Source organism: Sceloporus occidentalis, unplaced genomic scaffold (assembly GCF_023333645.1).
Source record: "Sceloporus occidentalis isolate IW3139 unplaced genomic scaffold, rSceOcc1.0.p SCAF_6, whole genome shotgun sequence".
Taxonomy (NCBI): Eukaryota; Metazoa; Chordata; class Lepidosauria; order Squamata; family Phrynosomatidae; genus Sceloporus; species Sceloporus occidentalis.
In genome coordinates, this window is record NW_028316986.1 from 95,138,723 (window position 1) to 95,154,321 (window position 15,599).

At 38.4% G+C, this 15,599-nt stretch overlaps 1 protein-coding gene across 1 annotated transcript in view; it reads left to right on the forward strand.

Moving 5' to 3' along the window:
- THEMIS (thymocyte selection associated) overlaps positions 1 to 15,599 on the forward strand; it is an 84,476-nt gene that overhangs the window by 23,781 nt on the left and 45,096 nt on the right. Inside the window, exons 3-4 of the mRNA XM_089529483.1 lie at positions 3,297 to 3,755; positions 10,171 to 11,225. Of these exons, the coding sequence (XP_089385609.1) occupies positions 3,297 to 3,755; positions 10,171 to 11,225 (1,514 nt within the window). The remainder of the gene's footprint in view (positions 1 to 3,296; positions 3,756 to 10,170; positions 11,226 to 15,599) is intronic.

Below are 15,599 nucleotides of genomic sequence, written 5' to 3' on the forward strand. Positions count from 1 at the left end.
GCGATAGAAGATTATGAGCAGAAGAAGAATCGGGAGGGACTATCTCAGAGTGAATGGTGGTAATCTTTGAGATGAAGTAATTAGCGAAGTCATTGGGGAGAATGATGAAGAGATAGGAGGAGAGGGAGGTTTAAGCAAAGTGTTGAAGGTGGAGAACAGACGCTGCAGGCGCCACTCATTGGCGAAGATTAATGATTTGTAATAAGTGTGTTTTGCTATAGACAGGGCACGTGAGAAGGAAGAAAGAACAAATTTGTAATGAATAAAGTCAGCCCACTCTTTGGACTTTCTCCAAAGACATTCGGCCGCTCTAGAGCAGGACCGGAGAAACTTAATGAGGAGGGTAAGCCAGGGCAGAGGCCTAATCCTAGAGGAAGAAGTGTGTACAGAGACAGGGGCAAAGCGGTCAAGAGTTGAGGAAAGAGTGGAGTTAAATAAAGACATTGCTGAGTCAGCAGAATCCCCAAGATTTAGGGAAGAGAGAGATGAATCCAGGGTCAGACCAAGATGGTTAGAGTCAACAGATTGAAGATCACGAAAATGGCGTTGAACAGTATGACGAGGAGGAGGAGTATAAGTAAGAGCAAAGGAGATTAAATGTTGATCAGATAGTGGAAAGTCAAGTGCCAGGTAGTCAGAAATGGCACAGTTTGCAGCAAGAACTAGGTCGAGACAGTGACCGAGAGAATGAGTTGAAGAGTTGGAATGTGGTTGGAGGCCAAAAGAAGCTAGGAGAGAGTTGAAGCGAGACGTTGTAGGGTTATTGGAATCGTCAACGTGGATATTAAAGTCACCTAGGATCAAAGTGGGGACTGAATCTGAAAGAAAGAATGTCAGCCATGATTCGAAGCCTGAGAGGAACTGGGTAGCAGAACCAGGAGGGCGATAGATAACTGCAACCCGGAGCTGTAGAGGAAAAAGGAGTCTAATAGGATGAAACTCGTGCCTGCCTACCTTCCAGTCTTATCTCAGCACCAGGATATAAGATCAATCTGACCTAACAATACCAACTTACCCTATAACCCATCATTCATGATCCTCAACATCTGATGGCAGGTAGATTGCCTGAACAAGCCCTGACAGAAACCCACTGGGTGACCCTAGGCAAGAGTCGGAGACCTTGGGCAAGTCTCAGCCTCAGAGGAAGGCAATAGCAAATTCTCTCTGAACAAATCTTGCCAAGAAAACCCTGTGTTAGGTTCACCTTAGGGTCATTATAAGTTTGAATTGACTTGAAGGCACATATCAATATCAAATGCAGTTGCAGCATATATTTCTATACAGGCATTTTATGATCAGCAGTTTTATTTTCATCTTATTTGCTAATGAGCCCCAACATGACAATGCAGCATGCAGTTTCAGAATTCTTTTCGTACTATACAGCTCTATAATTCCACTATAACTGCCTTAGCTGCATCCTAAGGAATCCTGGGGTTTGTAGTTTGATGAGGCACCAGAGGAGCTTTTGGGCAGTTAATTCTAAATGCCCTTCCTTATACTGCAAATCTCAGGATTCTATAGGGAAATTCATGGCCATTCTGGGGGAATCATAGAGCTATAAAGTGTGTAGTGTGAAAAGACCTCTGGAATTGCATCTTGCACCAGATACATGGTCACAGTGAAAAGCCAAAGCTCCATGTATACTTCTCCCATCCTTTCCATGATGTAAACTCCTGTAAAATCCATGACAATCTCATATCTCAAATTCTCCTCTCTGAACAAAGAGAAATAAATGAAGAAGAGCTGGGAAGATATAACATCACATCCTGCATTTTGGACATTTGCAAGAACAGGAGATACAACATCATTGCTTTCAATAGCAACATTGCATTCACCATAACATGTGGTTCCAGTGATAGCCATTTAAATAGGGACATTCTGACACTGTTGAGTCATATGTTACACCTTAATCACAGCACTAAATTAAACCCTGCTGCTCTAAATATTTCATTGAATCTTCCTCTAGGAGAGAAAATCCATATCCAAATGTACATATGTACTTAATTTTTCTTTTCTGTGCAATTCGAATAAAACAATTCCAATGGGTATGATTAACATGAAAATAAAAATGCCCTTTAGGCATTGCAGTTGCAGAAGCTCTTGTATCATGTAATATTTCAAAGTTGCAATTAGAGATTAATAACCAGATGCCTCTAGTGCCTAAACACAAAATTCGTGTCTAGGAGGGTGGCGATCCATCATATCCACATTCTTCTTTGTTTCTTTATGTCTCTATTAGATCTGGTTATACAGATTACTACATTGCCTATTAAAGGGTGATTAATGTGAATGGTTGGGCTAATAGGTCACCTGTTCCCATGCTGTTTTGTGATTCCACAAAGTCATATCTGTTAATTTTAACACTAGTCCACACACAGGATTGTCATGAATCAAAGTCGACTAGAGGGCAGCTAATGACATCAACAACTAGTATAAAATTGGAAGAAACAGGAGCATCCCTCTTCTTAAGGGTCCTTTCACATTATCCAATTAGAGCACTATGATTTCACTTTGCCTGCCATGCCTGCATCCCAGGGACGTAGCCAGGATTTTAGGAAGGGGGGGGGGGTCCAGACTAAGTGCCACCATTATAATGGGGCTTGGGTGTGGCAGCGCACACCATTCATTTTTCTAATTGAAGGGTGGGGGTCCGGATCCCAAGATCCCCCCCCCTGGCTACGTCCCTGTGCATCCTATGGAATCCTGGGGTTAGTTGTTTAGTGAGGCACTAGTGCTCTCTAATTGAGAATTCTAAACTGCAAATCCCAGCAAATCCCAGCATTCAATAAAATTGAACAATGATAGTTAAAGTAGAATTATAGTGCTGTAACTATGTAATGTGAGAGGGCCTTGAAGAAGAGAGCCTCCTCTATCCCTGGAGACTCTCCATATGAGCATAAATACACACAGAGATATGTACAAATGCAAGACTTGCATACCTCTATGCAGAGAAAATGTGAACCATGACAGCTGGTTTTGTACAAAAATTTATGCAAAAGCCTTACTCTTTTTTTGAAAATTGTATATTTATTTCCTTAGTTTTATATAGGGTTCCTGAATTCTTATATCTGTTACCTGTGACCTGCAAAAGTAAAAACCCGAATATGGTTTTAGTAGATATTTATTTGATGATGTTGGTTTTAAACTGGTATGAGATTTAGGACAGCAATTTCATTTTTGGTGCTAAGAAAATAAAATAATTTATAAATGCAAAGGAAGGAAGGAAGGAGTATTGTACACGTTTCAGTGCTTGCTTAATTTCAAGGCTTTTTTTTATTCAAAAATTTCCTCTAAAGGTCTCTGCAGGATAGTGGTTGATAAAACACCATATGCTACTGCTGAAGAAATTGTGAGAACTGTTTGGATTGGACCAACACAGCAGCAACAGCCTTGCTTCCATTGCTCTAAAGAGTTACAAACAGAAAAGTTGACCATCAAACCAGGCGAGAAGATTATATTCAGCTCGGTAGATGACAACAAGGGGGTCTTCGTTGTACATTGTGGAGTACTCAGGGATTCCCAAATGCTTACTTTTGTTTTGCCACTTTCACAAGAGGGTGACTTCTACGAATGTGAAGATAACCAGCTTTATACTCTGAATGAGATTTCCCAGTGGAAAATCCCCAAGAGCAGAAGTCGGAGTGTGACATTCATGGATACCTGCAATATTGGGGATTCCACCACTTTTCTTCCTGTGGATTCTGGTGATTGTGTTGTCCTGACACCAATTTATGAAATACAAGCAGTGATGAAATGTAAGTCAGTTATCATAATATCATTGTGAAATATTTCTGCCTATTTAGTAATGTATTAAGAAGTGACAGAAATTGATGCTAAAAATGTCAACTTTCCAAGATTCTAAATATGTCTGTGTAAATAGACTACTAATGCTCAAACATGTGCCAGCCATTAAAAAAAAAAAAGGTAGGGCAAGGAATGCTGCTTAAAATACAACAGTCGTTTTGGATTCATAGGTCACTGCTTGAGCCATTACAGCTGCAACTTTGGGGAGCAACTATAGCTCCATGGTGGACTACCTGTGTTGCATATAAATGTGTTGCATATAAATGGCAGAGGTTAGAAAAGTACTTTTTAAAAAGAATGAATACAGTTAACACATTGAAACACAGAGTATGAATAACAGAGCAAGATGATGCTTTAAGATTTTACCACTATCTAGCTGTGGATAGCATCAGAATGTCATATTCATTCTTCTTAAAAGTATTTTTTACAAGCTCTAGGAAGTGGCCTCAGGTTCAACCCATGAACTTAAAGGGATCAGATAGCAGCTAAGGGGAAGACCTACTCCTGAGATTCTGGAGAATGTCTTCCCACTACTTAGTTACTAGGTTAGATGGACCAGCAAGCCAGCTTATATTATCTAGACAACTGGTGTTCACATGGGCCAAAGGTGGGAAATCTTATTTGAATCTCTAACATTGCATAACTGTTGTTTACTGTTACACAGTGCTTGAATCCAGCATTAATTTATCCATTACAAACACCAGATGAGATGGTAAATCTGTTTTGGCAGCCAAAATCAAATACTATATTTCTGCATCCAGCAGTGTACGTCTTGTGTTAGAACTGTCTTTTTCCTCCCCTCCCATTACAGTGGTTATAAAACACTATTTGAGAAGCCTACTGAAACTAGTTTTCCTAACCCACCAGTTCACGGGTGGCTGCAAAGGGGAAGGGAGACATCTAATTATGGTATAAGCAGCAGGACCCTGCAGAAGTGCACCCTTGGGTCTTGGCCTTACGTTTCTACTTTAGACTGAAGTTGTGGTCCAAGTGGGTGAGTGCTTCTATAGGAAAAACACACATACACACAGAGAGAGGGGGGGTGGGGAGAGAGAATTCCCATATAGGAAAGGGGAAGATATCTAAATACATTCCTGATAGACTTAATACATATTTAAAGAAATTACAGTTCTGTGTTGTATGATTTAATGTTAAATATGCTTTCAGTCAAAGCAGTGAATTGAGCATTTTCTTCTGCTTTTCTTTAACCCTTAACCAAATGGGAACAAATCCTTTGTGAGCATATAATAAAAGAAGTCTATTTTTATACATCCATTTTATATAATATCTGAAGTAAGTGTGGGTAGGATTTATATATATATATATATATATATATATATATATATATTTTCAAGGAGTTCTGGAGATTTTTCAAATTACATTCTCATGCCTTCAGAAAGAGTTCTTTCTCATTTTGACAAATGTTAGTTCTCTTTATGCATGCTTGTTCCCTCTGTGTAACCTGTTCCCATCTTCCCTGCTCTTTTTTATTCTTATGTATATGACTATAGCACACATATTTATATACATAAGGATAAAAAAAGGGCAAGGAAGGTGGGAACAGTTTACACAGAGGGAACACAAACGCATAAAATGAGCTAACATTTGGCAGAATGAGAAAGAACTCTTTCTGAAGGCATGAGAATGTGGCTTGAAATATCCTTAGAATTGCTAATGTGCCCATGTGCCCTAAAGGCACCAAATCTTATCTGATCTTGAAAGCTAAGCAGAATCATCCCTGGTTATCACTTGGATGGGAGACAACCAATGAATCACTATAGCTGTAGGTTACATTTCATCTCTGAGTATACCTTGTGTAAGAAAACCATTTGAAAATCTTGGGATCAGCATATGTAGTCAGGCAACTTGAAGGCAAACATGTACAACTATGAACTGTAGGTGTTGCTCTCATGATATGTGATTTCTCTCTCACAATATGAGATTTCTTGCCCTGCAGAAATAAGAGATGGTTGTGGAAGTGAAACTAAAGATTTAAAAAATGGAGAAAGGAACCTTCATTATTTGGTATAAATGTATATGAAAACTCATTTATGCTCATAGCTAAAAAAATACTTTCATGGTACAAACAGGGTTATAAGTGATGGCTGATAGAAGGCTTCATTGCCCTGAAGTCACCAGATCCCATCTCATCTTGGAAGCTAAGAAGGGTCAGATCTCTTTAGTGCTTGGATGGGGGACTTTCAAGGAGTACTAAGTGTTGTAGGCTCTGTTTCAGATGGCAAAATCACCTTTGAATATTGCTTTCTAATGAAAACTATGAATTCATGCAGATGCCATAAGACAATAGATCCCCTTTGTAGTTTTTTTTCCTTTGTAGTTTTTTTCAAGGCTGTATGTACCCCTTTGTAGTTTTTTTCAAGGCTGTATGTACCCCTTTGTAGTTTTTTTCAAGGCTGTATGTACCCCTTTGTAGTTTTTTTCAAGGCTGTATGTACAAGCACATACAAATAATGTTAAAGATGTGCTGTTCCAACAAATGACAGTCTCATGCAAAATTCCCCACTCCACTCCATAATGTGTAGGCCATAGTGATATTGCATTATTAAACATTGTCCTATGCTCTGCACTATTTTTGTTTCATTCAATGTGTCTTTGGGGGGGGGAGATGAACGGAGGTAGAAAAACAGAGGGGGAAATTCACAACAGTTTAAGTTCAAGATATGATTAACTTGGCTTGGAGTTCTGGGAAGAATAAAGTATGCAGTTGCTAATTCGGTGGTGCCCAGAATATTTCTTTTGATGTGTGGGTTCAAGGGATTTTCCTTCACATATATCAATTTCTAGAAATTCTGGAATCTTTGGAGTTAGGAATCATGCAGATGTTTCAAGGATTTATTGTTCATGGAATACTTTTGGGGAGGTCATGAGGAAGAGTCCAGTCATCGTCTTACATGTAACCTTTCTGTTTTTCCCCACAGCCCCCCCCTCAATCTTTTCATTGAGAAAGGAAAAACAGAGTAGCTTCTGTTGTTGCTACTGTGTGCTTTCAAGTCATTTCTCATTTATGGCAACCCTATCATGAAGTTTTCTTGGCAAGATTTGTTCAGAGGAGGCTTGCCATTGCTTTCCCCTGAGGCTGAGAGCATGTGACTTGCCCAAGGTCACTCAGTGGGTTTTATGGGCAAGCTGGGAATCAAACCCTGGTCACCAGAGTCAGAATCACTTTTCAAATCACTATGCCACACACACAATAGGGCAATGCCATTTGATGTTCTGGAGATGTCCACATGGAATTATCTTGCAACGTAGTCCAGAATATGGAATCACACTCACCCCCACCTGCTCACAAATTCAGGAGGAAAAGACAATAGTCTTTCTAAATGTACACATGTACATTCCAGATATAAGTAATTCTGGCTTTAGATCTATGTTCTTTTCCACTCGACTTAGAAATATCAGACCACAGGCCTTACATTCAAATTCCATCTGTTTTTCAGATAAAGTAGCCCCATATTGTTTTATAACAACAACAACAACAACAACAACAACAAAATGTTTTATAGCTCTAACATATGCTTCAGTAGTTTTTCTATTTTTAGTCATCTCCATGTGTTTCACCATACATTCAACATTGAATAGAATATTTTTCAACTTCAACAGTGTTCTATTTAGAAGCAACTTACTTTCATATGATGAGTGACTTGTTTTGTGAACTGTGAATAATGGATTTCCACATTTTCTTTGAAACAGTATGACACAGCAATATCAGACATAGGAAACATTATATTACAAATAAAATAGTTACTACTGGGGGGAGGGGGTGTGAGCTAATTGATTTTTACTTATGTGCACAGCAGCAACATTGACTCAAATGCATAACATCCTGTATAGCTTATCAAAAATATGTGTTTGCTGCAATTATTTAATTTTGGTCCCAACTACCTTGCTTTAAATGGCATCACCAACATAATGGCATAGTTGTACTGATGTGTAGGGCATATATATATGATGTGACTTGACAGCATTTTTCCTTTTGATAAACTGTGTTTACTAGATGCCAAGTTTCTATACTCAAATTCAAGCATTAGAAATCCATGTGCACTAGCCATCCTCGTTCCTGGTTCTGTCATGGAAAGTGATACTTTTGAAGTGAAGAGCATTTCATGTCTGTGAAGTGCCTCCATCTGAGTGGTAACCCTGCTTTTATTTTTCAGGGCTTCCATTCACATGGAGATTCTCTGTGAATTGCAGAGGCTCTTTGCTTCTTCTATATCACATCCCACAAATAAAAGTTGATGAAAATGATGGCAGAGTAAACAGGGCATCTCACATGTTGTTTATCCATTGACATTAAACAACTGATTAGGTCTTCTCTCTGCTATCACTACCTGCATTACAGTGACCTGTCTTCACAAATTCTCGTAAGAATTAAGGAAATAATACATGTGTTGTTGTTATTGTTGTTGTTAACTGCCTTTGAGATGATCCCAGCTCATGGCAACCCTGTTGATAAAACATCACCAAGACCCCCTGTCCTCCACTGCTCTGCTTATGTCCAGTAAATTCAGTCCCATGACCTCCCTAATTTGATCTACTGCCTTCTACCTTTCCTAGCATTATTGTCTTTTCTAATGATACCTGCTTTCTCATGATGAGGCCAAAGTATGACAGCCTCAATTAGATCATCTTGACTTCCAGGCAGATTTCAGGCTCAATCTGTTCAAGGATCCATTCATTTGTCTTTTTAGTTGTCCACAGTATTTTCAGCACTCTTCTCCAGCACCACATCTCAAATGAGTTGATTTTCTTCTTGTCAGCTTTCTCTATCATTCAGCTCTGTACATGGTGATGGGAAATAACTTTAGTGTTCAATTGTGTATCGTTACTCTTCAGGGTCTTGTCTAGTTCCTTCATACCTGCCCTTCCCATTCCTAGTCTTCTTCTGATTTTCTGGCTGCAGTGTCATTTCTGATCAATGTTTGATCCAAGGTATGGGTATTTATTTTGATTTCCTCATTGTCTAAGTTGAATGTGTGTAGGTTCTTCATAGCCATTATTTTTGTTTTCTTTATGTTCAGGTTAAGCCTACCTTTGATTTTATTCATTGATCTTCCTTAGTAATTATTCCAAGTCTGTGATGTTTTCCACTAGTAGTATGATGTTATCTGAATATCTTAGATTGTTGATGTTCATTCATCCTATCTTTATTTCTCCATCTTCTGAGTGTAAATCTGCTCTTCTTATGATATTTTCTGCCTAGACACTGAATAAATAGGGTGACAGAATGCAGCCATGTCTGACCCCATTGCCAATTAGGAACCATTCTGTTCCTCTGTATTCAGGTCCAATGGTCGTCTCAGTTTCCCCCACAAAAATGCGGACCCAGGGATTGCATCCTAGGCAAATATACCATCACCACCACATTATCACCACCATCATAATACTGTATATACTCATGTATAAGCCTAGAAATTTTAGTCAAAAATGACCCCCAAAAATTGAGTCGACTTATCCACAGATCAATGTAGCTACCATACTTTCACTCTTATAAAAAAGAAGGAACTATCCCATGGTGAAACGTGACATCTTAATCCCTCCTCTGAGCATTTAAAAGAAGCACCAATCCCCTCTGTTTTCTCATCCATCCAGCTTTTAGGTGGAGCACAAACAGTTATACCTGCTGGAATGTTGTAAGTTCTTTGGCATTGTTTTAGTTTGTTTCATCCTAAAGATCCTTTGTTACATGTCACTAAGTTTTACACTTAATTTACCCAGAGGTCATATCAAAATCCATAGTTTTGGCCCTAAAACCTGCCCTCGACTTATACGTGAGGTCGACGTATAGTTGAGTATATACAGTAGGTTTCACAGTCTATCAAGTGTCACTGACTGGAGGTTTGGACCTTCAGTGATTCAGATGCTATCCAAGAATCTAGGAATCAGTGGTATTGGTATGATTCAAGTAGTATCTCTTTTCATAATTGTGCTGTTATATCCTATCTATAGCAATTTCATTCAGATGTTTTGTCATTCCTTTTATAATTTTCCCAGGGCACCTATCACCACTGAAACCACACTTTTTATTATTGTTATTGATAGAACTAGAGCTGCTGCAGCATTTTTTAACATGTACCATTACAAAACGTGTAATGTGTTTGTGTATGCATGAACATTTTAACAGTTAAAGGGATTATCCACTGTTTCTGTGAACTGCTTCAAATGTTTTAAATGAAAGATGGCATTAAATAACATTATTCTTAGATAAGTAATTGAGATTTTCAGCAGCGTTTCAATGGTTAAAGATATAATTTTAAAAATATTTTTATATACTATCCCTTTATTAGTTCTGTCTTTTTATACCATTATCAATTGGCCAAAAAACTGTACTTTTTGTTTCTTTTTCAGTTCAAAAAGAGATTCTTCACTTCCTTTCTGATTTAGATGTTGAAGTTAAAGATGTAACGGACTGTTACAATATTAACAGTTTCCTTCAATTGTTATCAGTCAAAGATATTTTGGAAAGGAGAAGCGACCAATTTCCTATTGTTGTTGCAGTAATTGAAAGCTCCATTGGAAACAAGCACTCATATAATTTGTTGTGTCCTGGTAGAGAAATAGTCGTTTACAAAAAGTGTCAGGCAAGAAGAATTTTAGCATCTGAGTTCAAGAAAGATTCCTATAAAAGACACTTTTTAATTCCTACCACCTACAAAGGGAAGTTCAAAAGAAGGCCCCGGGAATTTCCAACTGCCTATGACCTAGAAATAGCACGGAATATGAAGGAGAAGCTTCATGTATCAGCTACCAAAGCATTTGTATCTCCTCATGAAGAGCTGTGTTCTGTTTCTGTTGGAGATGAGTTTCTAATTCCACAGCTCCAGACAAGTGAAACAGCTGATCCAGAAAGAAAGACAGTGGAGGAGGCTTTAGCCTGTGAGCAAATTTTGTTGTTAAATAAAACCTGTAAGAGTGTACTTCTTCCAATGAGCATAGAAGGGGGCTTTGTTGAACTTGTCCATGATAAAACACAGTATGAAATTTTAGAACTTTGCAAAGAATTCTGCCTTCCATTTAATGTCAAAGTATCTGTAAGGGATCTTTCAGTCCCGGAAGACATACTGGCAGACATACTGTGCCTACAGCTTGAAGAAGAAATCATAGACTCTTTCTTGTTAGTCAGTGCCCTCAACAATCCCACAGAAATATGGGAAGTTCCTGTGCATCGTTTAACTATGTCCTTTCAGTTGCTGAGAAAGCATGTAGAAGATACTATGCATTGCCCAGTAAAGTCTGTTGTGGAAGAGATTACAGAAGAACAGTATTACATGATGAGAAAATATGAGAATCAAACCATAAGCCCACCACCCAGACCTCCTAAGGCCTACAGTGCAGAAGAATCCAAGACATCCTTTCTCCCTGAATCAGCTAAGAGTGCTTGTGTCACACCACCACCCAGGAAGGTAAGGAAAACGGTGTATCTTTGTTGCATCCATCTAGCTATTGGTCCCTCTAATCCTGTATTGTCTACTGAAATCCCAGTGTTCAAGCAGAGGGCCTTCCCAGCCAACCCTCTCCACCAAAAGATACTTAATTGGAAATGACATGCATGGACTGAACCTGGGATCCTCCATGTGCAAAATATGTGTTCTGTTGCTGAACTGAGACCCTTCCCAAAGGGCCATAGCTCACACAAATGAATGCATTTCTTTGTGGTGATAAGATTATTAAACCTATATAATTAAATTAATTGAGGACACATATTACAGTATTACAGAATATATAAGTACAGAGTTTTGGATTTGCGTTGATAAAGAATGTGAGATACGCTTAGGGGTATTATAAATGGCAATCGAGACCGGTCTTATAAATATTTTAAAAGCATAAATGCTGTTAACAATTTCACTCCTGGTTTTGGTTTTTAAAAAATTTTCTTTAGTGTTTTATAATGAACATCTTAGGTATTTGTGTTGAATCACAACTACATTTCCAACAAGAGCACACAATTAAAGAATAATGTTCTGAGAATAACCATGAAATTAGAAGAAAATTACATCTGTGGGAAGAAAGTGACTGGTTACAGATATTAAAAGAGAAAATTTAAAAAAAGGAGTATACTAGCAGCAGACTTTTTCTTTGGGTTTAAATAACCTTAAATATGTATAGCTTTGTGTAGGGTTAAGTGATAAAAACCTGTCTTTAATTGTTATGGTGGGGGGGGGGTGGCATATGTGAGAAGACATATGAAGCAATGCTTCAGAGTTGTGAATACTCTTTTCAGTGTTCCTGATAATGTCCAGAATTAAATCAATGAAACTGTTAGGGAAATGCCAATCAGAAGAACTTTTACTCCATGATTATTTGCCTAGAGCTTGGTGTAATATGCAAGAAGTAATGTAACTATTTGTAACTCATAATTTATTATTTTGGTGATAACGTCAAAATAACATAACAAGATGTAGTTGTTGTGTGCCTTCAAGTCATTTCTGACTTATGGAGACCCTAAGGGGGCTTTCTTGGCAATTCCTCAGACAAGTTTTGTCATTGTCGTCCTCTGAAGCTGAGACAGAGTGACTTGCCCAAGGTCACCCAGTGGGTTTCATGGTTGAGCTGGGAGTTGAACCCTGGTCTCCAGAGTCATAGTCCAACACTCAAATCACTACTACAAGATGTAAGAAGTAGTTTTCTAGTTATTCCTTTGTTACTTTTAAAGGATATTTATACCATCATTTTGAGCAGGAGTTTTCTGCTTTTTTGTAACTTGATGGACTGCATAATGCACTATTTTTAAAAAGTAAGTTTCCAAGCTCTGTACTTACCAACCATGCAAATATGCAAGAAATGTAGCATCCACTCCCATGGTCAAATTTGATCAAACTGATCTCTAGAATTTTGCTGAGCCATGGCAAAAAAAATTCTCATTGGATGTAGCAAATGAGCGATTTTGCAATTGCTTACACAATTGCTATCTGTAGCTAGCCATTAGTTTTCACACCATATTAAGGCTGGCGCTTTTGGATCTTTCTCTTTCTAGAATCATTTTTCATTTCTGTAGCTAATACTTGAAGCGCAACTTGTTTATCAGAGGAATGAAAGAGAAGGTTAGGGAATACAGTAAGTCAAAAACATGGAATGTCTGACCATCCAAGTATTGCTGGACTACAGTTCCCATGAACCTTCACCATTGGCTATGGTGGGTACTGAGGCTGATGAGTGTTAAAGCCCTCCAATATCTGGGAGGGATTATACATTCTGATAACAAAATTTAAGAAGAGAGAATGTTATTCCAGCACTTGGCAATTTCTAAGTGCAGAAAACGTTTGAGATGCAGGATCATTAAATCTCTCCTTCTTCCCTTCCTTCCTTGGGAAGAATACAAACAATAATACAAACATTAATCTTTTATATTCAAGTGAAACTTGTATTGACCCCCTGATATGATTAGCATGCAGTCTTTCAACAGAAATAAATCAAAGCCATAGCAAGAGTGCAGTGTTTTCCCTGGGTGTAAATGAAGCAATTAAAGTTTGCTTTGACACGACAAAAGAGTTCACCAACAGTGACATTATTTTGGAATTCAACATGTTTACCAGTGGTGAAGATGAGTGCTCCATAAATCCCCTTCTTAATTATCTATTTGCTTTAGAATATGAGTGTTCTAAAGGGTGCCTGCTTTCAAGAATCATATATCACTTTCATTAAAATTAAAGTTTGTTTACAACTGTTTTGCTGGAACAAGTTATACAGTATGTTTTTCTTGTCACTGCTTAATTGCTAATATGCATCCTCCACATTACAATTAAAAGAAAATGAGATACACACAGTTAAGTGCTGTATCTTAAAAAACAACAAACACATAAAGACTATCTCCAAGGTAACAACCACAGTCCTGTGCTGCTCCCCTAGATAGTGGCATTTCTCATCCCCAATAGAAGTTAAAAGGTATCAAGTAGAAATGTAAAATGTCCAGAAACGTTGTATCCTTGGGAATAATAATTCCTGGATTTGTTTGGGGGGCATAATTTGGGGGGAGAAAGAACTCTCACATTAACATCCTTTACCTTTTGCAAATCACTTGGCCACTTTAAGAACATTTGTTGTTTTTGTTAGCTCCGACCGACTCATGGCGACCCTGTGGATGAGACATCTCCAAGACTCTCTATCCTCCACTGTTCTGGTCAATCCCTGCAAGCACATGCCTGTGAGACTATTGATTGAGTCCATCCATTTGGCAGGTGGTCTTCTCCTCTTTCTTCTACCTTCTACCTTTCCTAGCATTATTGTTTTTTCTAGTGATCCATGCCTTCTCATTATGTGGCCAAAGTACAACAGCCTCAGTTTGATCACCTTGGCTTCCAAAGATATTTCTGGTTTGATATGTTCAAGGACCCATTTGTTTGTCTTTTTGGTCATCCATGGTATCCTAAGCACTCTTCTCTAGCACCACATCTTGAATGTGTTGATTTTCTTTCTGTCTGCTTCCTTTACTGTCTAGCTCTCACATGGCGACAGGGAATATAATGGCCTGACTTTAGTGCTCAATTATATATCTTTACTCTTCAGGATCTTTTCTCGTTCTTTCATAACTGCCTACCCATTTCTAGGAGTATATCACATGGGGAAAATTGGAAGTTTAAATGGGTTAGAACCCATGGTTATCCATTGTATTAAGAACAATTGTGCAAATGGTTTTCACATGACGCTGCAAGCGAACCACTTAGAACTGCTTATTTCTTGACTGCAGTAACCACTCTGATCAATCTTTGAGGCTAGGTAGGGGAATTCTTCGACTATTCCAATTTCCTCATTGTCTTCTCATGATATTTTTATTTATTTTATCCCTCATTTTAAAAGAAAATATTCCCAAATCTATTTTCCATTCCTAATACAAACATACCCCACACTGCCAAATTTTTGGCATTCACATCTGAAGTACCAAGCATATCAGAATCAGAAGAAACACTTAAACTAGAGTGAAGGGCAGCCAAGCTCTCAGGCTTGAACTTGTGGAATCTGCTGACCAGCACATACAAAGATACCATATCTCATTCCTTCTAGGTTTCCCAGTTGGAGGGGGACAAATCTATTTTCTCCCCAACAACATATTGTTGTGCCCTATCCTTGTTGCAGTACAAAGTATTTTGGTATATTTTGGCCCTGAATGGGCAATTAGGTCTAATATATTTTACAGAAGATCTGCTACTAGTGGAGATGGAAATGGGCAGAACTGGTATGTTGATATGGATGAGAACAGCTACCTGCATGCTGATGCTCTCCTAGGGCAGGGTCAGCTACTTATGGGTGCTCTTAATGTGAGCATCTCCACTTCAAGATGTACTACTACATTGTTACTCTGAACTATGAGCCTCACAGACTGTGAATTCAAGCTTCTTATGTGATTAGACATTTCAGTAGAGGAAGAGCAAGCAATGTTATACTTCCAGTGGGCCATTCACACTAGCCAATTAAATGGCTGTGATTTCATTTTAATTGTCACAATTATATCCTATGGAATCCTGGGATTTGTAGTTGACACAGAGGCATTTAGAATCCTCTACCTAGCATTTTGCCATGAGATGTTAAATTAGAATATAGTGCTATAACTGTGCAATATGAAGAGGCCTCCCCCCACCCCATACATGATCACTCTCACAGATCAGCAATGCGTTGGTTTTTCCCAACTTTGCCTGGTTATAAAGTTCTATTAACTGAAATCCTGGAACCTGACATTCAGTCAAAACTAGTCATTTTGTCCTACTAGTTTTTCTACTATTTCATGCCAGATTTTAGCCTGCCACCTGAAAGGTTTTCCAGTCAGACTTCCTGGGTGACCTTGG